Source organism: Macaca fascicularis, chromosome 5 (assembly GCF_037993035.2).
Source record: "Macaca fascicularis isolate 582-1 chromosome 5, T2T-MFA8v1.1".
Taxonomy (NCBI): domain Eukaryota; kingdom Metazoa; phylum Chordata; class Mammalia; order Primates; family Cercopithecidae; genus Macaca; species Macaca fascicularis.
The window spans coordinates 25,602,838-25,625,645 of record NC_088379.1 but is presented as its reverse complement, the minus strand read 5'-3'; the positions used below and the strand labels follow the sequence as shown (position 1 = coordinate 25,625,645).

Below are 22,808 nucleotides of genomic sequence, written 5' to 3'. Positions count from 1 at the left end.
ATCTTTTGTAATAAGGACCCAGGTACCTATGTTCAAAAGTACCTCAATCCTTCTAGTTAACAAGGGCAGAGACCACGAGAAATAACACTGTGTTTAGTAGCAACTTAACAACCAGCCAGCAGTTCTATCCACAGACACACACCACCGGGCATGGTTCCAGAACTAAAAAGGCACTAATTGCTTTTCTATAAGGAGGTAGAACACAGTCCCTCCGTGTTCTTTAGGCCTGATGGTCTGCATTATCGGATCTGTTACCGTGTTAATTGTTCCTGTCTCATACAGCCAGTTTGGGCTTTCTTCTGCACATGTCTTGGATGGTGACAGGTTCCTATATAGAGGAGTACTGGGGAAGCCTGTGTGTGTGTGTATGTGTCCGTGCGTGTGTACACATGTGTGTATAAAAGCAGCCACACTCTGAGAATGGTTAACAGGCAACCAGGCTGTCTGTGCTCAGGGCCCTAAGACTGGCCCAGGAAAGGGCCGGGGGGGTCGGGGGTGAAGGTGGAGCGGGCTTCGCTTGCGCTCACTGCCTTTTCCACAACAGGAGTGCAAATGCTTGCCCAGCTGGAGTGAGTGTGGTGAACTCAAGTCGCCTTTAGGAATGGCTGAAAAAGCCCACACCTGGAAATCACTCCCTCCCTGCTCCTCCACGGCAGGTTGCATTTGGGAGACGCTTCAGTCATTAGAGAAATGAGCCGGGAGTGAGCAATTCACCAGCTCTCCAGCACTTGGTGGAAAGCAGCAGGCAAGGATGGATGTGGTTGACAGCCTTCTTGTGAATGGAAGCAACATCACTCCTCCCTGCGAACTCGGGCTCGAAAATGAGACGCTTTTCTGCTTGGATCAGCCTCGTCCCTCCAAAGGTAAGTGTCGGAAGCTGTTATTTTAATCCAGGAAACTACTGAGTTGCGGGAGAAATCAGCAAAGGCAAGGCTGATAAAAAAATATACATAACCAAGTCATTGTGAGACAAGGCTGGATAAAGTCATATGTTCAGAAGTTTGCAGAAGAGATTAACAAGCAGAATAGAGTCAAATATTCTTATTGTCCCCCATGGGAGAGTTGGGCATTCATGAATAGGACTTGAGGGAACAAAAGCAGGGGAGGAAAAGCTGAGTGAAGCAAGAGGGAGTACAAGTGTCAAAGCCTGAACTTACAAGCACAGCAGAAAAGGTGTTGTCACCATGCAGCCGTTTTCTTTTCTTGGGGGGAAACCAGCGTGAAGTGGTTACAGTGAAATCATGCTTAGCAGCCAGGAAAGAAAGTGATCACTGTTCACTTGAGGAGCTTTGTTCTTAAGAAAAAGTGGTTCCCTGAGTGATCCTTTAACAAACCAACCTTCTACAAACAAAATAATTCAGTCTCTGCTTTCCTCAGTTTGTTTCTGCAAAATGTTGTCAGGACAGGAATGGTGGGTCCAGTGATGTACACCCCGGTGAGGGGGGAAATCGGCAGGAAATCACCCTTGGCTTCGGTTTTAGCATTCTGCTCTCATCACCTCCATCCCTCCGTCTTGCTCCTGTTGCTGTCTGCAGAGTGGCAGCCAGCGGTGCAGATTCTCTTGTACTCCTTGATATTCCTGCTCAGCGTGCTGGGAAACACGCTGGTCATCACCGTGCTGATTCGGAACAAGCGGATGCGGACGGTCACCAACATCTTCCTCCTCTCCCTGGCTGTCAGCGATCTCATGCTCTGCCTCTTCTGCATGCCGTTCAACCTCATCCCCAGTCTGCTCAAGGATTTCATCTTCGGGAGCGCCGTCTGCAAGACCACCACCTACTTCATGGGTAAGTTGCTGCTGGTGACTCTTTCTGGAGCTTGCCCCAGACCCCACTCAGCCCCAGACCTTCCCAAACCTCTGACAATCACAGCAGAAGACCTCTGCTGAGGGCTGAATCACAGAACATTAGGCTGTGCACGGCTGTGTGCAAGGACATTGCTGCTGACTTGACGGTCATCCTTATATGTTCCCCGTAAGTCGGTCCCCATCATCCACGTTGGAGGTCAGTTTCTAAGAGTGAAATATATTGATAGGAAAACACAGGGGCAGTTAATTTTGCCTGATTCTATTTGAAGGAAAGAGGGACTTGCTTCCTTCTGTTTGAAGTCAAAAGTGACTTTAAGCTGCTCTATCCCTTTCTGGAAGCTGTTGACTGTGTCCTGAGCTATACCCAACTTGAGTCCTGGCTTCTAGGGAGAGTAAGGATTATGGAGGAGGGTTCTTTGTCATTGTTCCTCTTGTTTTCTTAGGGAACAGGGGCTATTTGAAAACCAGTTCTATCACAGTTCCAGATTCTCTTGCCAGGATTCACTTCTCAGCCTGTTCTCCCCAAAGCTGGGACCATCTCTGGCAAAGGGAGAGAGGTCTCTGCCCCTAGATGAGGAGTTGAATTTGCTCCTGGGGGCTGTGGGGTCGCTAAGCTGACCCTGATTGGCTGAGATATGTAGCTGTTTGCCTATGCCAAACAAAAATGATGATAATGAAAATCACAAGAGCTAAATTTTTTGTGCTTTTATGCACCCCATGTGGTACTAAGTGCTTTGACTTTCATGATCTTACCTTACCTCCCAACCACTCTATGAAGTAAATGCAATGATTCTTCCTTGTCTCATTAAGGAGGAAACAGAGGCACAGAGAGGTTCATAATGTGCCTAAAGCCACACAGATGGTAAGCAACAGAGCTGAGATTTGAGTCCAGATTAGTAGCCACACAGTGGTGAGCATGCTACCTCAGTTTGCCAACTGCTGTGGTTCTCCTGGAGTTGAACAAAGACACATTTCTTGGTCCCCTCTGGGTGCCAGATTGCCTAGTCCCTTGCCCTTTCTGAGAATTAGTTGGGAGAGGGGCAGAGGTGGGAAATAAGCAGGGAGTTATTTTTGTTCTGACCCAAGCCTTGAAGAATATGCAGCAGTGAGCTGGGCTAGGGTAGTCTTCAATGACCGGAAGGCTTTAAAAGTCTTTGTTTTTCCCAGTTGAGGAAGTGGGATTCCGCACTGACAAAATGATGATGAATTTCTGACCCTCGTGCCACCAAAAACCAAGAATGTGTCAATCCGTGTCCAAGTCCTCTGAAAAAAAAAAAAAAAAAAGGACGAAACTTACAAAGGACAAAGATCATTGTTAAATAATGAAGCAATAATAATAACTAGTGCTGTAGACATCCAAGGCCCATCCATATATATCTTATGGTAATACTATTTGGGAACCTTAACCGGAGAATGTGAACCGAGGTTTAAAACGAGTGTTTTCATGGTGGCAAAACATTCTGAGTGCCACAAAGTTGTTCAGTTTGAAATGTTTAATTTTATGTTATGTAAATTTCAACAGCATAAAAACAATTTTATTGGCCAAAAGAAAAGAAACATCATTCTGAAAGTATTTGCAATACCATAATAATTTTGTTGGATTTTTAATTCCAATAATTTAGGTTCTTCTCTTAATTTTGCAGTCTCCTCAATACTAATAATTAACATTGATTAGCTCCTAATTTGTAGCAACAAGAAAAAGAATGCTTGCCTGCCAGTGAGTTTATAGTTACTGAGGATCCATTACACAGAACTGACTCTTAGAGAGTTTTGGGCTATACTCTCGACTCTAAATGTCATCAACTCTTTAGGGTAAAATCCAGTAAAACACAGCAAATCCTATCCCCAGAACATGAGTTTTTAGTTAATGGTTTGGGGGTCATAGACTTCTTTAAGACTCTAAGGAAAGCTAGAGCCAGGCTCCCTAGAAAAATGACGTTTTTGGATATAGTTTCAGAGAATTAGTTTATATCCATAAGAATAATGAGAAACTAAGGACCCCAGTTTCAGGACCTCTGCTCCCAAATTTATATTAATTCGGAGGTTTAAGAAATCTTGGTAAGAGATATTCAGAAGAATTGACAGAATTTATAGCGGAAGGACTCTACAGGGAATTTTAAGGGAATAATAGGACATTTTAATAAGTATGCATATACAAAAATAATAGAAATTTAGCTTTTTGGACAAGAAGCACATGATTTTATTTATTTTTTATTTTAATTTTTATTTTTTCCATAGGCCATCTAAGACCAAGAAGTACATCACTTATTTTATTTTATTTTTGAGACAGAGTACCTCTCTGTCACCCAGGCTGGGATGCAGTGGTGCGATCTTAGCTCACTGCAACCTTGGCCTCCCAGGTTCCAGCGATTCTTCTGCCTCAGCCTTCCAAGTACCTGGGATTACAGACACATGCAGCCATGCCTGGCTAATTTTTGTATTTTTAGTAGAGATGGCGTTTCACCATGTTGGCCAGGCTGGTCTCGAACTCTTGACCTCAAGTGATCTGCCTGCCTCGGACTCCCAAAGTGCTGGTATTACCGGCATGAGCCACCACACCCAGAAAAGAAATACATTATTTTAAATGAGGTGTGTTTGATACCTTTCTCACTGTAATGGTGATGTTTGCTCCTTCTACAAAATACAGAAAAACAAAAACAACGAGACAGGAGACTTTATAGTCCCCCACCCAGAGAAACCTTTAGTTACTGTATGGGGCATTTTCCCTTGTCTTTTTACTACTTATTTTTTACAACAAGTTGCATTTTGAAATATAGATTGTTTCACTATTAAGAACAGTATGTACTCAAAATTTTTAGAAAAAGCCTTCATGCCTCCAGCTCAGGTCACAGTGACCTTTCAGGGTCAGAGAACGCTTGAGAATCTCGGGTTTTTAAAGTCAACTGAACTATGCAGACCGTACTCAAAATTAGAGCTTTTCTTCAGATTTTAGAGAAACCTTTTCTGTGGGGGCAAGAACAAATTTCATCCCCTTGGTTATTAATTAATGAGAGCCTTGAGCCTAAGCAGGTGTTAGGTGATAATCAAAGCTCAATAAACTTATTAAAAATTGGCAATGAGATGTATTTACAAATCCATTTCTTTAACTGCCTTAAACCCTTTCTGGAACAAAGCTGAGAATAAATCGTCTTTTAAAAATATACATACACAATATTTCTTTACCTTTTAAGCGTTTTCCTTTGATATCAAACCTGTGCGGATCAGATATATTCAAGCTAATGTGCAAATAAACTTTGGATTTCAGAGTCAACATAACCGGCTTCTTTGTTCCTTTCCCAGGCACCTCTGTGAGTGTATCTACCTTTAATCTGGTAGCCATATCTCTAGAGAGATACGGTGCGATTTGCAAACCTTTACAGTCCCGGGTCTGGCAAACAAAATCCCATGCTTTGAAGGTGATTGCTGCTACCTGGTGCCTTTCCTTTACCATCATGACTCCGTACCCCATTTATAGCAACTTGGTGCCTTTTACCAAAAATAACAACCAGACCGCGAATATGTGCCGCTTTCTACTGCCAAATGATGTCATGCAGCAGTCCTGGTAAGGTTGCATTGTTTATTTTTAAAAATACAACTTGATGTAATTTTGCAATATTATGAAAAACTGAGATGCCTTGTCCAGAGTGGTTGGGGGATCAGTTTCCTGGAGACTTTTTGAGGAAGTCATTCCAGCCTTGTTCTAGGATAATCACGATAGCAAACACTTAGCTGGGGAGCCCTGTTATAAATGCCATGAGTATATTCATTCAGTCAATCCTGTGAAAACACTCTAAGATAGGTATTACTGTTACTGTGCCCGTTTTGCAGTTGAGGAAACTGAGACTTGGAAAGGTTAAGTTTCCCAATTCACAAACCTAAGGAAGAGGCAGAGCCTCTGTGTTCAACCATCATGTAGTATGCTTTTAAATGCTGTAGTGGAGGGTTAGGCTAGATTAATTGTAGAGCTATGATTTTTTTTTTCTTTTTTTGAGATGGAGTTATGCTCTTGTTGCCCAGGCTGGAGTGCAATGGTGTGATCTTGGCTCACCACAACCTCTGCCTCCCGGGTTCAAGCAATTCTCCTGCATCAGCCTCCTGAGTAGCTGGGATTACAGGCATGCACCACTATGCCCGGCTAATTTTTTTTTTTATTTTTAGTAGAGACAGGGTTTCTCCATATTGGTCAGGCTGGTCTCGAACTCCTGACCTCGGGTTATCCACCCGCCTTGACCTCCCAAAGTACTAGGATTACAGGCGTGAGCCACCGTGCCTAGCCTTCTTTTATTTAATAAAATTTTTACTTTAAAATACAGATTAGGTCTCACTATGTTGCCTAGGCTGGTCTTGAATTCTTAGGCTCAAGTGATCCTCCTGCCTTGGCCTCCCAAATGCTGTAATTACAGGCATGAGCTACTGCACCTGGCAATGATTTTCTAAAGAATTAAGACAGAGCAGGGAATGAGTCCCAAATCCCACGTGGTTTTTCTTAGAGTTGCAGCAGCTCCGGTACTTACCCAGAGCATTTTACCAGAAATAAAAAGGCAAGATTGTAATACTGGTTCCTTTGCTTACTAACTGGGGACCTTGGGCAAGTTCACATAAGCTCTCTGAACGTCAGGTTCCTTATCTCTATTAGGAGTTTAAAATGTGGATATTTTAAAAATCTCCCTCATTGGGTGGCTGTAAGATACAAAGGAGAATGTGTGCATAAAAATATCATGATAAAAAAAGGCTACACAAATTGCAGGGTATTATATTTACCAATTCCAAGGATGTTTTAGAAGCAGGGAACTAGACATTGAGTAACAGCCCCAAACTGAGATCATCTCTGCTTTTTTTTTTTGCTTTCCTCCTTTCATTTCAACCAAGTAGCACACACACAAAGGAATTACGTTGCAAATGAGAGGAATATTTCCAAGGCTTGAAAAGGAATCTTATCAAAACATGTCAAATTGAAATGAGAAATGGCCCAGCCACCATAAGCCTCTGACAATTTTATGGCCTAATCGTGTAACCTCACACATGCCAGACTGCAGAAGTGATTTAGGGGCCAGACTCATAAAGAAGGAGGCTGTGATTCCTCAGGAATCAAAGATGTTTAGAGAAAGCATAGCTCTAGCCAGGCACTAGAATGACGATGCCACTGTGCCAGCCTCATGGGGTCATGGAGAATGGACGCCCATGTAAATGTCTGAGCTGCTTACGGGTCAGAAACAGCCAGAATGGCATGTTTTGTAAGACTCAGGAGGTTTTCCATTGTCCCTGCCTAAGCACTTGATTACTCTGTTGTTTGACAAATGCTATACTGTGATGCTTAAAAAGCATAGCTTCTAGGTTCTCGAATCATATTTTGGGGGTTCAAATTCCACCTCTGCTACCAGCCGTGTGACTTTGGACAAATTATTTAAGCTCTTTAAGTCTCAGTTTCCTCCTTTTTACTATAGGTATTAAGACAGTAGCACCTACCTCAATGGTTATTATGAGAGTTAAATGTAATGATGTATGTAAAATGCTTAGCCTATATGTAGCACATAGAAATCCTTGATGTAAGTCATTTTTAAAGGTTTTTAAAACAGCTTTATTGAAATGCTATTCACATACTCTCATTTTTTAAAGCTCACATTCTTTTTAATACATAGACTTCTTTCAAGCACAGAATTACACCAAACTTTTCCAATTAAACTAGTCCTTCATCAGAGACCTCATCTAAAAAAAGAAAAGAAGTAAACAACGTATGATGACTGAATCGCCAGACATGAAGTTGCCAAGGATATTAAATACTAGTAATTAATGCGTTTGCTCAGGCCAGTAAAAATAAACATAAACCCTATTCATTCCTTCCCATTTGAGTTTGAAGGCCTAAAGTTGCTGGTTATTGGATTTCTTCTGATTTCATTAGGCACACGTTCCTGTTACTCATCCTCTTTCTTATTCCTGGAATTGTGATGATGGTGGCATATGGATTAATCTCTTTGGAACTCTACCAGGGAATAAAATTTGAGGCTAGCCAGAAGAAATCTGCTAAAGGTAACTATCTTGTAGCTGTGTGTTTATGCCAAATGAGCACAAAAGCTTGTTTTCTATCATTTAAATAGAAATACCCGAGTTTATGTAAAGTTTGTTGGAAAATTTTTTAAGTATTCTTATGAGACTCTGTATCAAGAAGCACAGTCATGAGGCCCAGTGTCTCCATTTTCTCATCTGTAGAATGGGGAAATCTTTCCTTTCAAACGCATTCTGAGTGGAATAAAGTAACACACACATAACCCAATAACAAGCCGAGGCCTCTTCTGTGCCGGAAGTTCTGTAGTGCTGTATTCAAACAGAGCCCCTTCCACAACCAAAGCTACTTGTAATTCCAGCCTGTTTTGTGTCTCTCCAAAGGCACTGGAAGGGATTTGATTCCTAAACCACAGCTGGCTTTTTGTTGTCTCCTTTTCCTCATCCTCTCTCCTCCTTTTTATTCTCACCCGGCAGTGGCCACGAAACCTCACTCCTTCTCCATTTATTACAATCCACTGTCCATGAAAATTGACCTGGACACCCGTGTTGACATAGCTTTTCCCTTCTCACTCCATGCCCTAACTCAGCTCTCTACTGCATAGATAACTGAGTCTCTCTAGCTTCTTTGGTTTTCATGGGTTTTTTCCTTCTTATCCAAATTCCTCATAATAAAAGCAATCTGGAATCTTACCCAGCAAGCCCGAACCTTCCCTCTGGGGAGCTAAGGAAGCGAAGGAGAAGAGTGTGAATATTCATTCTTTAATCATTTTTTTCTTGTAAGCTACATGCATAAGATATTGTTTTTATCATATATTTTACTCATTTTAAGCAGCCTTTCATTGAAGGGCAGAACTAGTATAGATCAGTGCTTACCCATGTCAGTGTAAGGCCAGGTCGTCTGCCATTTTTCAGTTCCTTTTTGGTTTGGCCTTCTTCATGGAGGGGAGTGGGGGCTCCATGCCTTCTACCGGGCATGACCCATCCCCAACAATGAGTGGTCTCTTGCCCACGCAGAAAGGAAACCCAGCACCACCAGCAGCGGCAAATATGAGGACAGTGATGGGTGTTACCTGCAGAAGTCCAGGCCCGCGAGGAAGCTGGAGCTCCGGCAGCTGTCCACCGGCGGCAGCAGCAGGGCCCACCGCATCCGGAGCAGCAGCTCCGCGGCCAACCTGATGGCCAAGAAGCGGGTGATCCGCATGCTCATCGTCATCGTGGTCCTCTTCTTCCTGTGCTGGATGCCCATCTTCAGCGCCAACGCCTGGCGGGCCTACGACACCACCTCTGCGGAGCGCCGCCTCTCAGGGACCCCCATTTCCTTCATCCTCCTCCTGTCCTACACCTCCTCCTGCGTCAACCCCATCATCTACTGCTTCATGAACAAACGCTTCCGCCTCGGCTTCATGGCCACCTTCCCCTGCTGCCCCAATCCTGGTCCCCCAGGGGCGAGGGGAGAGGTGGGGGAGGAGGAGGAAGGCAGGACCATAGGAGCCTCTCTGTCCAGGTTCTCATACAGCCATATGAGTGCCTCGGCGCCACCCCAGTGAGCTGTCCCCTGACCCTCCACTGCAGAAGGAAGGAGGGGAGGAGGCAGAGGAGGAAGAACAGAAGAAGAGATCAGGAAGAGAAGGAAGCAGGGGTGATGGAGAAGGAAGGTTCCATCTCCAGTGGGAACTCTTCAAGGTCTGCTTTTCATCCTTCATCTGGATTCCAGAGCACTGCTTCAGTGGGGCCATGACTTGGTTTCTAGGCAGTTCAAAGCAGGAAATGTTAAGTAACACTCACCATCAGAAAAACCTCAGCAGGCCAGGGACAGGAGTTCAACAGGGCTCCTACTGCAAATGGAGTTGCTAAGCACATGTTCAAAATGGAGATGTGGGGCCTACTGAGCTTTCAAACCTTCTAGAACATCCAAGGTGGGCTCTCACTCCTCCTGTGACACATTTCCATGCTCTGCTTTTTCTGCTCATGCAGAATTGTGGCGGTTGCTCTGCCTGTAGGGAGCCCGTCACCCTCTCATATATCCACTGTAGCCTTCCACCACATTGTGACCACAAAGCGAACACGAAGCAAACCCTCTCTGGCCATTTTGTCCTGGGTATGACAGCAGCCTGATTTCTTCATCTTGAGGCTGGCCAAGAACATTCAGAGTCATAAGCTAGTTTTCATCAGAATAGCATAAGCAATGTCTGAAAGATGGAATTTTGAACTTATTTCTTTTCTTTTCTTTTTTTTCTTTTTTTTTATTTTTTTGAGACTGGGTCTGGCTCTGTCACCCAGGCTGAAATGCAGTTGTGCCATCTCAGCTTATTGCAAACTCTGCCTCCTGGTCTCAGATGATCCTCCCACCTCAGCCTCCATAGTAGCTGGGACTACTGGGATTATAGGCATGAGCCACCATGCCCAGCCTTGAATTTAGCATTTTTAAAAAGAAAAGAGTATAAGGCAAATAGCTAGATGGAATTCTATCTTACTTTAAGGAATGTTAAGTGGCAGAAGGTGCATGGGAATATTTTTTCTATTTTAATGATATATATTACTTAATTTCTCCTTTATGTGGTGATATTAAACCTTATGACTTCTTTGCCTCCACTCAATTTCTCATATTCATCTACACTTCCTTTTTCCCAGAAAAGATCTCCAGGAACAAAGGAGCATTGTAAGTTACATGTACCTGGCCAAAGGTAGAAACACATATAATCAGGCCCAGAATTAAATCTGGCATACTTGGACTCAGTTAACAAATAGCTTTTGAATGTCAGAACGGTCTATGCCTTTAAATGCAATCTATATGCTTGCTAATAATTGGCTAATTTTATGTATATGTGTAAACCAAGCATAAATTACATCCTTTACATATAAATATACTCTTTGATGTTCTTTAAAAAAAAAAAGAATAGTTATTGGATATAGGAATTCAGCTAGTATTATAATTTTACATTCCTTCATGACCAAGTTTCATGTGAACTTCATTTCTTAGCAGAATTAGTGTTGAAATATCTCTCCTCTGACTTAGAAATCTTAAATAAGATACAAGCTGTACATTCAGATACCAGGAAGTGCATTTCTAGAATAGTATGTATCAGTTCAGTCTACCAACACTTCTTACTTTTTTTTTAGAGCAACATTGTCCTGTCCACTTACGCAAATTAACGTGAACATATTTGACAGAAGCAAGTTTGCCTGCTACTGTGGGAAGCAAACAGGAAACAAACAAATAAACAACAACAACAACAACAAAAAAAACCATTGTTCATAGTTTCATGCCTCTAGGCATCTGAGAAGTGAGCTTTGCTTTTTCTTGTTTCCATGGGGTTATGGCCGTCCATTGATCCAGGCCCGATGCTCTGTGTGGCACACAAGGATTTCAATTCTCAAAAGAATTCAATCTGGAAAGGGGAAAAGGAAAGAGAGTGACAAGAAGTGATGATGAATAGCGTAACAGATGTATAATGGGACAAGATGTGAGTGTCACATTTTTGGAGAAGGGAATTGTCACGTGCTAACGGAAGAAATTATTGAGTGCGTGACTAGTACAGGGGACCTCTCAAGCCAGACTTCCTCAGACTGAAATCTAATTTTACTATCTGTCACTAGTCACCTCAGTCAAAGATTTCAAGGTAAAAATTCAACCGACTCAAACACACACTGCTAAAATGGTGACAATAAAGGGTGTAAGAAATGAAAATCTCTCCAATATTTGAGTAAGTCCTACATTATCTACAATTTTCCCGCCAGAAGAAAAAATCCTTCTTTCTGGCAGTGTTAGCATATAAATGAAGATAAATTAGGCCCCCATTATTAGGAAGCTCTGGAAGTTCCAAAGGCCTGTTAACCTAAAAATAGCTGCTAAATTCTAACTTCAGATTAGCAATGAATAGCTTTTAGGATGACCACGTCTCATGCACTAAAATACATCCTGTATTTTATCTGGCAACCCTACTTAAAAATATTTTTAAAGCACATAAAGTTTAAAAATATTTTAAAGCACATAAAAATAAAAACAATTTCCCAGATATAGAGTAGTAAAATGCCCCTGTTCACTAAATTTATTGGAAAGTCTTTCACATATGGAAGCTTGTTCTAAAAAGAATTTTAAAAGGCATTAACTTTTAGAATCTTTGTCCTTTAAGAAGGTCTGATTTTACTCTTTTTTTAAAAATTGACATAATTCTATTCTAGTACTTTGTTAACTGCCTTTATATCATGCTAAAGTAGAATGCTAATTTGAGTTTGAAATACAGTGGCTAATAGAGCTAAGAAAACACATTCATCATCATTCTCTGGCATTTTCTAGTGTCTTCTGGTAGCTCCCACTCATCCCCAGAGTAGCCAGGTAGAACTTGAACCCTGGAATGGAGACTTGTATCTTTGCTCTTCAGTTAAGCTGCGTGTCTCAGTGGCTTCTTGTACCCCAGTTCCTGTGGGAATCTTGTATCATAAGCATGTAGTAGTGAAAAAGCATGTATGTATTTCTGTGGCTTGTTTACATACGTCTGTGTATGTTTAACCGGTGTTCCCACGGTTCAAATCAAATGTAACCTTCATGAGGCTGACAACAGCTGTTGAACCTCCACTGTATTTCCTTCCAGTGTTTTGCCCAGTACTCTGCACTTTGTGTGTTCAATAAACGCTGTTACTGACTTCCACTGTGCACCTGTGCTTCCGGCGCCCTCTCTGTCCACAGTTGTGATTCCCAACAAGGAAAGGCACATTCTTGGGGAGGTGGAGGGGCATGGCAGCAGAATTTCTAGAAGAATTTTTCCAACTCTGGTGTATCCCCATCCAAGATTCTAGGTGTAAGCATTTGCTGCCTCCCCTTTTCTCTCCTCCTTGATGTGTGTGGGGGGAGAGGGCGAATGTAATCAAAGTGCTGCCGTTGGGCTGGAGGAGGTCCCCAAATGCCGGTGGGACCTGGACCCCAGCTTGTGTCCAGGCTGTTGACACCATCACAAGAAGGAATTCAAGGACAAGTCAGAAAATAGTGAGCGTATAGAGATTTATTGCAAAGGGAAAAGTACACACTCAAGAAAAGGGGGTGTGGGTGTGCTCAAAAGAGAGACACACAATGGAGTTTGGGGTTGCTACCTCTACTCTATGGGTTTCTTTTCTTTTTTTTTTTTTTTTTTTTTTGAGACATAGTTTCATTCTTGTAGCCCAGGCTGGAGTGCAGTGGTACTATCTCAGCTCACTGCAACTTTTGCCTCCTGGGTTCAAGCAATTCTCCTGCCTCAGCCTTCCAAGTAGCTGGAACTACAGGTGCACGCCACCACACCCAGCTAATTTTGGTATTCTTAGTTGAGACAGGGTTTCACCATGTTGGCCCAGCTGGTCTTGAACTTCTGACCTCAGGTGATCCGCCCTCCTCAGCCTCCCAAAGTGCTGAGATTACAGGTGTGAGCCACCGCGCCCGGCCAACTCTATGGATTTCTTTAACCAAGGGGTGGAATATTCATGAAGATTCCTGGAAAAAAGGTGGAGATCTCTCAAAGCTGTGATGCCACCCATTTTTACACCAAATATGGGTGGTCTCAGAGCTGTCATGGCACTGGTGGGTATGTGTTTAGTATGTTAATGAGTGAATAATGAGGTCCTAGGTGAAATCTAGTCAGATCCAGCACCATGTTGGATGCAGTCAGTCTTAGACAGCTTGGTCCACACCCTGGTTTTCAGGGTCTTATCAGCCCATAGCCTCTGTGGCTATTTCAACAGTTTCGTTTTGCTAGTCATGTGGAACTGCTGCCTGGAATTTTCTGTTCTCCTGAGACCACCCTGTATTATTCCTGTCTCAAAAGATGTCACAATGGGAGGGTGTTGCACCTGTGCATGCTGTGAAGCCACCGATGGAAGAGGACTGGGAGCCTGTGGTCTCTAGTATCCCTCAGCTTAGAGCCTCCTGCCCTCATTCCCTTTAAGGAGAACAGTCAAAAACCATCAACATGTGTCTAATCCATACTAAAGTATCCAGTTCACTCATTAGCAGTGATAAATGTTGTCAAAGCCACATGGCTTGCTTGGCCCTTCCCTCCCATCCATCTGCTCTCCCGCAGGGCCTCTCTGGGGACCGCTGGGAGATTTTCTGGGCCACCTGAACCCATGCTACATCTGCCGACTTCTGGTGGCTGGCTCTGCTCCAAGCATGGCACTCCCCTCCCTCTGCCTCCTTGAATTGGATGTTTCTGACTTCCCTGGCTTCCTGGCCCCCCTCAAGTATAACACAGAGCCTCCTGGTTTCCTAAACCTGATGCCACAGCCCAGGGCCAGCCTCACAACTCCAAGACGCACCTCAGGTCTTGGAAACCCAGCCCAGGTAGAATTTCAGATCCTCCTTCTTGCCTAGGAAGAGAAGTCAGACAAGTATACATTATTCAGCACTTAGCATTGTTCACAGAACATAGCTCAATACACATCTCAGGGAATGAGTAGATGAGTGAATCAACCAATACACTTGAATGGCATTGTTCCTTGATGCCGGTTCTTTCCTGGTGTCTTCGGGAAGGGTATGCCTTCCCAATCAAGAGGACTTTCGTGCGGAGGGTGCAGCAGTGCGTGATAAAGGAGGCAGTTGATTGGGCAATTGCGTTTCCAATCGTCCTCGCTGTATGTTATGTCTGGTAAATTTTGCTTTAGAATTCACTGACCATAAAAGCCACTTCTATGAGAAAAGAGGATATACTCTGGACTGGAAATTCTAAAGTCTGTATCCCAGTCTCAGCATCTATCACTAACTTACAGTGTGGCTCCAAGCAAGTCAGGCGCCTCCCTGGGTATCAATTTCCTCTTGTACATAATGAGGGACGAGGGGTTGTGGATCTGATCCTGTGTGACTCAGTGGGTCAGAATGTGCTACCCTTGATTGGGTGCAGTGGCTCATGCCTGTAATCTCAGCACTTCGGGAGGCCGAGGTAGGAGGCTCACCTGGGGCCAAGAGTTCGAGAACAGCCTGGGCAACATAACAAGACCCCGTCTCTATGAAAAAATACAAAAATTAGCTAGGCCTGTGGCATGCACCTGTAGTCCCAGCTACTTGAGAAACCGAGGTGGGAAGATTGCTTGAGCCTAGGAGGTTGATGCAGCAGTGAGCGAAGTTCATGCCACTGCACTCCAGCCTGGATGACAGAGCGAGACCTCACCTAAAAAAAAAAAAAGTGTGCTACTCTTTTACTATTCCACACCCTCCCTTAATTACATTCGCTTCCCATTCACTTTGCAATCAGGGGAGCTCCTTGACACCCAAGCACAGAACCAAGGCTTCCAGGACAAGAGATCAAGAGGAGGGGCCTCAGGAGGAGGTTCCAGGCTCCCGGTCCCTTCTAGGTCACAGCTTCCCAGTGCCACCAGTGAGAGGCTCATCTCTGGAACACCAGCCTCATCCAATTAAGATGTAAGCATAAAAATCCACTCCAGGCCGGGCTTGGTGGCTCACGCCTGTAATCCCAGCACTTTGGGAGGCCAAAGCATGCAAATCATCTGAGGTTGAGAGTTCGAGACCAGCCTGACCAACATGGAGAAACCCTGTCTCTACTAAAAATACAAAGTTAGTCCGGCATGGTGGTGCATGCCTGTAATCCCAGCTACTCAGGAAGGCTGAGGCAGGAGAATGGCCTGAACCCGGGAGACAGAGGTTGTGGTGAGCCAAGATCGCGCCATTTCACTCCAGCCTGGGCAACAAGAGCGAAACTCAAAAAAAAAAAAAAAAAAAAAAAAAAAAAATCCACTCCAAAACCAAATGTGGCCTAGGATTGACAGGGGTACCAACATCTATTAAAGCCTACCTTATATAGGCACTGCGAAAGTCACAAGTGACAGCAGGTGACAATGAACAGTGGCAGGAGGGAGGAATGAATGTCTGTTACATGTGGTCTCTTATTTAATTCTCCAAACAACATGTGTGAGGCATCATTTTTCACATTTCACAGGTGAAGGGATTGAGGCGCTGAGGGGCGGTAATCCGTCCAAGGTCAGACAGCTAGTGAATGACAGAGGCAGGGGTGAGCCCCGTCCTCATTCCGCCAGGCTGCTGTGGGATTAGCTGGCATCCACCAGCTAAGGAACCAAGAGCTGCCTATTTAGCTTCCTGTAAGGCTTTCTAGTTCTGAGGCCATGTGCTGTCATGGCCCTAAGGAAGAGAAATCCCCAGACTTGTTCTCTTTTCTTCCCTCCCCATGTGGACATCTGGGCCTCTCTCTGAGCTCCCTGAATCTGGAGGATTTGAAAGCTGAATCTTGCGCTTGTGTCCTGGATGCTTCCATCTCAATGCTTATTTTTAATTTTTTTTTTTTTTTTGAGACAGGGTATCACTCTATCACCCAGGCTGGAGTGCAATGGCGTGATCTTGGCTCACTGTAACTTTGAACTCCTGGGTTCAAGCAATCCTTCCCATCTCAGCCTCCTCAGTAGCACTACAAGTGTGTGCCACCGTGCCCCTCTAATTTTTAAATTGTTTGTAGAGACGGGGTCTCATGATGCTGCTGAGGCCCATCTTGAACTCCTGGTCCCAAGTGATCCTCCTGCCTTGGCCTCTCAAAGCACTGGGATCACAGGCATGAACCACCACACCCAGGCCCCTGTGTTTATCTTTAGAAGGAAGATAATATACTTTGCCATCTCGTGGAAGCCAAGTGATAGTAACAGTAAATGAACTTTCAGCAAATTATCAGCATTATTAAGGTAGATCTGTTTTCTCAGAATCATCAGAAAGGAGACAAATACAGTCCAACTGACAAATACAGTCCAAGGTGAGGCTTATTGCATCGGCCTGCAATAAAAAGCTTTCTGGTTTTCCCCTTCACCTGTTACCTTTTGAGCAAGTCCGCCCTTCCCTAGTGAAACGTGCAAGTTACTGTTACCCACAGGGCATCGCTGGGGTGTTCAACGTCCCCCACAACTTCAAACTTACCATATCTAAAATGGAGCTAATTGTCATATCCCATATCACTTCTCATCCTGATTCACTCTAACTGTTAATGGTACCCCAGCCTCCCAGGTTCGTAGACTCAAAATCTAGCTCATCTTTTGAAAGATGGTATCAGGAAGGGGTGAAGAACTTCATCTTTGGAGTCAGAAAGACTGGAATTCATTTCCTAGGCCTGGCTATGTATGGAATAGCGGGCAAATGACTCAGCCCCCAAGTCTTAGATTCTTCATCCATAGTACTCACCTTACGGGGTTTTTAAATTTTTATTTTATTGTGTTTCCAACTTTTATTTTAGATTCAGGAGGTACACATGCAGGTTTGTTACTGGGTATATCGCATGTTGCTGAGGTTTAGGGTATGAATGATCCCATCACCCAGGTACTGAGCATAGTACCTAATGGTCAGTTTTTCCACCTTCGTCCCCTTCTCTCCCTCCCCCTTCCAGTAGTCCCCAGTGACTCGTGTTGCCATCTTTATGTCCACAAGTACACAATGTTTAGCTCCCACTTATAAGTGAAAACATGCATTACTTGGCTTCTGTTCCTGCATTAATTTGCTTAGGATAATGGCCTCTAGCTGCATCTATGTTGCTAAAAAGGATATTATTTCATCCTTTTTTATGGATGCATAATATTCCATGATGTATATGTGCCACATTTTCTTCATCCGATCTACCATTGATGGGCACCTAGGTTGATTCCATGTCTTTGCTATTTTGAATAGTGCTACAATGAACATGTGAGTACCTATCTTTTTGGTAGAACAATTTATTTTCTTTTGGATTTATACCCAGTAAGGGGATTACTGGGTTGAATGGCAGTTCTGTTTTAAATTCTTTGAGAAATCTTCAAACTGCTTTCCACAGTGGCTGAACTGTTTACATTCTCACCGACAGTGTATAAACATTCCTTATAGGGTTTTTGTGAGAATTAAGTGATATTAAATAATATTAAAAGATTTGAATGATATTAAATTTTAAAGGGATACTGAAGGGGTTCTAGACTCAGGTTACGACTATAGACAGAGAATGACAAGTTGTCCAACATTCCAAACAGTGGGATGACATGTGAGTCCATGATTTGCTAAGAGATCATGAAATTTGTCCTTCAACATGTACCCCTTCACCTTTCTCCTGCCCCTACAAATATAAAGGGGAGAAAGAGAGAGAATTTCTTTGATAAGGTGGTCAACTGAATGGCCAGGGAATTCTGCGCCATTTTCCTTTTCCCTCACCATGAAACCACACCTTTCAAACCTTGCATCTGGAAACATTTGCGGAGGGTGCTGTTTTTGTCACACGGAAAATTGATCCTTCCTCTCATGGGACCTCAATTTGGGAACATAGTTCCAAGGGAACTTGTGTCTACTGGATTCAGGGTTTGTCTCTGGTGTCTGGTGCTGCGAAGTGTTAAGAAAGAGCCTGACTGGAGCCAGGTTTCCAACGATAGAGAGTGTCTTAGTTAGTTAGGGTTTCTATAACGAAAATATAGACTGGGGGGCTCAAACATTAGAAATTTATTCCTCACAGTTCTGAAGACTGGGACATCCAAGATCAAGCTGCCAGCCAAATCAGTCCCCGGTGAGGCCCCTCTTCCTGGCTTGCAAAAGAATGGCTTCTTGCTGTGTCTTCACATGGTGGAGAGAGGAATCATCTCTCTAGTGTCTCTTCTTATAAGGGCACTGGTCCCATTCATGGAGACCCCACCCTCATGCTTCAATTACCTTTGAAAGGCCTCCAGATACCATGACATTGTGGATTAGGGTTTCAACATACGAATTTGGGAGCGGACACAGGCATTCAGTTCACAGAAGAGAGGCAAAGAGGGATGGCTCCATGGACCCAGGAGACATCACAGGAAGTAGCCAGGCCTGGTCACCCTGGGGCAGAAGGAAGTCACATGGGCTATTCCACCAGAGCAGGAGCTGACCAGAGAATGTGCCTTTGCACCAGAACATGATGCAGTATTGGAGGTCCTCACACAATGTGTGTGCATGGGAGAGTGGTCTCTGGAAAATCACAAAGTTGCCCCAAAAGAGAAGGGCTCAGCATTTGCCAAAGGTCCTTTGACCACTGAAGAATTACAGATGACACCACTTTTGCCCCTTTACCACTGACCTCTCCTTCCATCCTCAAGAGGAAGAAATAGAACATGGAAGAGAGAAAGAGAGAGAGAGAGGAAAAAAAGACCACCAGCTTCTTCTCACTGCAGATGTCTTGCCTGGGACCTGTCTGATTTAGAGGAAAAGAGAGAGACTTCAAACTGAATGTGAGATGAAATTTTGGATTTGTATCATACTAAATACCTGAAGATGAAGTTGTCCTAATGAAGAGATGAAATAAGCAGGAAAGATGTGGGGAAAGCTATCGGTTGGGCAGAGATATCATGGCCGGGGCAGAATATCTAACAGACAGGGAGTGAAGACAGAGGTAGAAGAAAAACAAAGCTGTTTCTTGATTGTTCCACACTTTTCAGTAAACTAATTACATGTGAAGAGTGTCTGACAAACAGTAGGTGCTTAATGAGTGATAGCCATTGTAAGTGATGTCTAAGACACTAATTTCAGTTATTAGCCTGGTCCAGTTGGTCTTTTTTATTTTTATTGAGAGCACTCTAAATCAGAATTAACTTTGTTACTGATAACCCAAAATGTCACAGTTGCTGACCGATTGGCCTCTCCCCCTCCCAGTTCTCTGTCTCCTCCACTTGACCCCACTCTCTGGTAAGAGACTGGCCTTACCAATATAAGGTTTGGATCATTTTTCTCCCTGCCCAGTGGCTCCCCAGTGCTTAGTGGTTCGATTTCCTTAGCCTGGTATCCAGGTCCCCAGCAAGCAAGAGTCAATCTCCCTTCCCTATCAGTCAATTTCCTCTTCTTTTCAGAACAGAATGATTTGCTGTTCCCAAGCACTTCTTTGCGTGCATGCCTCCCTCAATTTGGGGCAGTCTCCTTTCTTTAGCACTTCCTGATAAAATCTTATCATTCTTCATAGCTCTGCTCACCTGTTAACTTCCCCCATAAAACCTCCAAAATTCTCTATCAGAAAAGATTTCTCTTTTTTCTGAGCTCTCATAATGCTGTCTTTGTATATTTCTTGTCATCTAACAACAGCTCAGTCCCCCCACCCTACTCTTTATTGCTTGCTCATGAACTCCATAATGGTACAGTACAGGTATTGACAGTTGCTATGCTTTGAATGTGTTCCCCAAAAAGCATGTGTTGAAAATTTAATCTTCAATGCTACAGTGTTGGTAGGTGGGGCCTAATGCGAGTGCTTGGGTCATGGGAGCACTGCCCTCACAAATGGATTAGTGCCATTATTTCAGGAGTGGGTTCCTTATAAAAGGACAAATTTGGCCCCCTCTTGCTTGCTCTCTCTCTCTCACCCTCTCTTTGTCCTTCTGCCAAGTTATGACTCAGCAAGAAGGCCCTTACCAGATGCAGGCCCCTCGGTATTAGACTTCCCAGTCTCCAAAATTGTGAGCCAATACATTTTTGTTTATTATAAATTACCTAGTCTCAGGTATGCTGTTATAGCAGTACAAAATAGACTGAGACAATGGCATTATGTTCAGAGAAAAAGAGCCCATGTCCAGGAGATAAATCATGATAAATCTGTGCCAGACATGATAATCTTATTCCCTTTTGCTAGTTATCGGTTTAGGGGTAGGTTTGTGTCCCAGTCTGGCCAGGGATGTTTAACAACTTGCCCTCCAATTGAAAAAGAAAAAAAAATTCTAATCTATAGCCAGTTTGCTGATTTCTATTGCATAAATATGATCACAGACAGTTTCAAGTTACCAGCATGGCCTCATTGAACAGGGAGCTGGGAGAGACGTGCTGTAACACATCACTTTATAGTATTTCCACCACGCAGACGTAAGAAACATAAATAACAAGAGCATAGATAATAGCTACCTGTAGTAAAATAATTAAAAAGTGATGCTGATACACTTTGGATATTTGTCCCGGCCCAAATCTCATATTGAAATGTAATCCTCAATGCTGGAAGTGGGGCCTGCGGGGGAGGTGATTGGATCATGGGTGAGGATTTCTCATAAATGGTTTAGCACCATCCCTTTGGTACTATCCTCATGATAGTGAGTGAATTCTCACAAGATCTGTTCGTTTAACAATGTGAGGCACCTACTTCTGCTCTCTCTCTCTTGCTCCTGTTTTGCCCGTACAGCCTGCAGAACTGTGAACCAATTAAAACTCTTTTCGTTATAAATTACCCAGTCTCAGATATTCCTTTATAGAAATGCAAGAATGGCCTAATATGGATGCATTTTGAGTATCAACTACCATGTTTTCTGGAAATTTAACAACTGGCCCTTGCAAGTCAATACAAGCCAACCCTAACACACCATTGGCTCTAGCCAATGAAATGTAAGAAACTCTGCTTGAGGTTTCTGGGTTTATTCATCAGTGTTTGTTGTCTTGTGCTTGAATAAAAAGCAACCCCCAAATCTAGCACAGGACATCATACATGAAAGTGTCATGATGACCTCATGCACACCCACGCACAGAGAGACAATCATGTGAACAGGCAGCAAGAAGGTGGCCAACTGCAAGCCAAGGAGAGGGCCCTTACCAGAAACCAACCTTGCTGACACCTTGATCTTGGACTTCCAGCCTCCAGAACTGTGAGATAATACATTTCTGTTGTTTAAGCCACCCACTAATGTGCCTCCACTCCCTAAAGGGTGTAGGATTCAAAAGTCCGCTCATTCCAAAGGCTCAGAACCAGCCCAACATGGTCAGAGAAGATGGAACCTTAATAATGCCCCTTACATGGCACTAGCAGAAACCACTGAAAACTTGAGCCAAGTCCTCACATCTGTTCTTTGACTTCTTCTTCATCAACTGCTTCTGTCTTTCTCTCCTATTCTCGAATTTCAATGACTTTTCTCAAGCACACAGGCAGCAGCTGCAACAAGAACACAGTCAATTGAGGCAAATAAAAAAGGTGGGCAAGACAGAACACAAATGGCTAAGGGGCTTTTAGTCCAGCTGAAAAATTCTCCAGGGGTGGAGCAAACAGATCCCAAGACCTAATTCTGCAGGTGTTTTCTTGGGCACCTTCCAGGTGTAAGGTTGCCAGATAAAATACAAAACGCTATTTCAACTTGAATTTCAGATAAATGGTGAATAATGTCTTAGTATAAGCATGTCTTGGGCAATGTTGTATTTTTATTTGCATACTCGGGCAACCCTAACCAGGGGCTGTCAATGGGGTAGGGGTAAGCAGCAGAGAAGAAAGATGAAGATATGAGAAATTACATATGAATGAGGGCTGCACTACAGCTGCGCAGGCAGAGGACATGACCAGGGTGGTCACATAACAGGCACTGCGCCCATCTGGAAGGAAAGAAAGGAGTGCCTCTGGGCAATAGGTCTCTGTCAGCTTCCCAGACTTCTGGCCCTCATTTGGAGTCAAGTCCAAGAATCCTAGCTGAAGCATTTTCTTATGGCTGCTTTAGCAAATGACCACAAACATAGTGGCTTAAAACAGATTCGTGATCTTATAGTTCAGAAGTCTGAAATGGGTTCCAGTGGGCTAACCTCAGGATGCCAGCAGGACTGTATTTCTTCTAGGAAGTCTAAGGGAGAATAAATTTCTTACCTTTCTCAGTTTCCTGAGGCTTCCTGCAGGATCCTTGACTTGTGATCTCTTCTTTCATCTTCAAGGCCAGCATCAGCACAGCATCTTCAAATCTCTCTCTCTCCCTCCCGCTCCCTTCCCATTCCTCTCCCTCCTCCCCCCTTCTCCACATGTTCTTCTCCTTTCTTTCTCTTTTTCTTTCTCTTTTTCTTTCTTTCTTTTTTTCTTTCTTTTCTTCCTTTCTTTCTTTCTTCTTTTCTTTCTTTCTTCTTTCTTTTTCTTTTTTTCTTTCTTTTTCTTTCTCTTTCTTTTTTCTTTTTTCTTTTTCTTCTTTCTTTTCTCTTTCTTTCTCTTTCTCCTCCTCCTCCTTCTTCTTCCTCTTCTTCTTTTCCTTCTTCTTCTCTCTCTCCATCCCTTCCCTCCTCCTCCTCCTCTTCCTGCATCTTCTTCTTTTCCTCCTCCTCCTTTCTTCTTCT

At 43.6% G+C, this 22,808-nt stretch overlaps 1 protein-coding gene across 2 annotated transcripts; it reads left to right on the top strand.

Moving 5' to 3' along the window:
* Positions 1–558: 558 nt before the first annotated feature.
* On the top strand, positions 559–12,459 carry CCKAR (cholecystokinin A receptor). Of its 2 annotated transcripts, XM_005554633.5 has the most exons (5): positions 559–863; positions 1,536–1,787; positions 5,108–5,369; positions 7,707–7,834; positions 8,825–12,459. In XM_005554633.5, the coding sequence occupies exons 1-5, from the start codon at positions 752–754 to the stop codon at positions 9,355–9,357; spliced, it is 1,287 nt and encodes a 428-aa protein (XP_005554690.2). In that variant the 5' UTR covers positions 559–751; the 3' UTR covers positions 9,358–12,459. The 2 variants fall into 2 exon arrangements, with proteins under 2 accessions (XP_005554690.2, XP_065400913.1); XM_065544841.2 differs by lacking the exon at positions 559–863 and having other exon boundaries at positions 1,194–1,787.
* Positions 12,460–22,808: the final 10,349 nt, after the last annotated feature.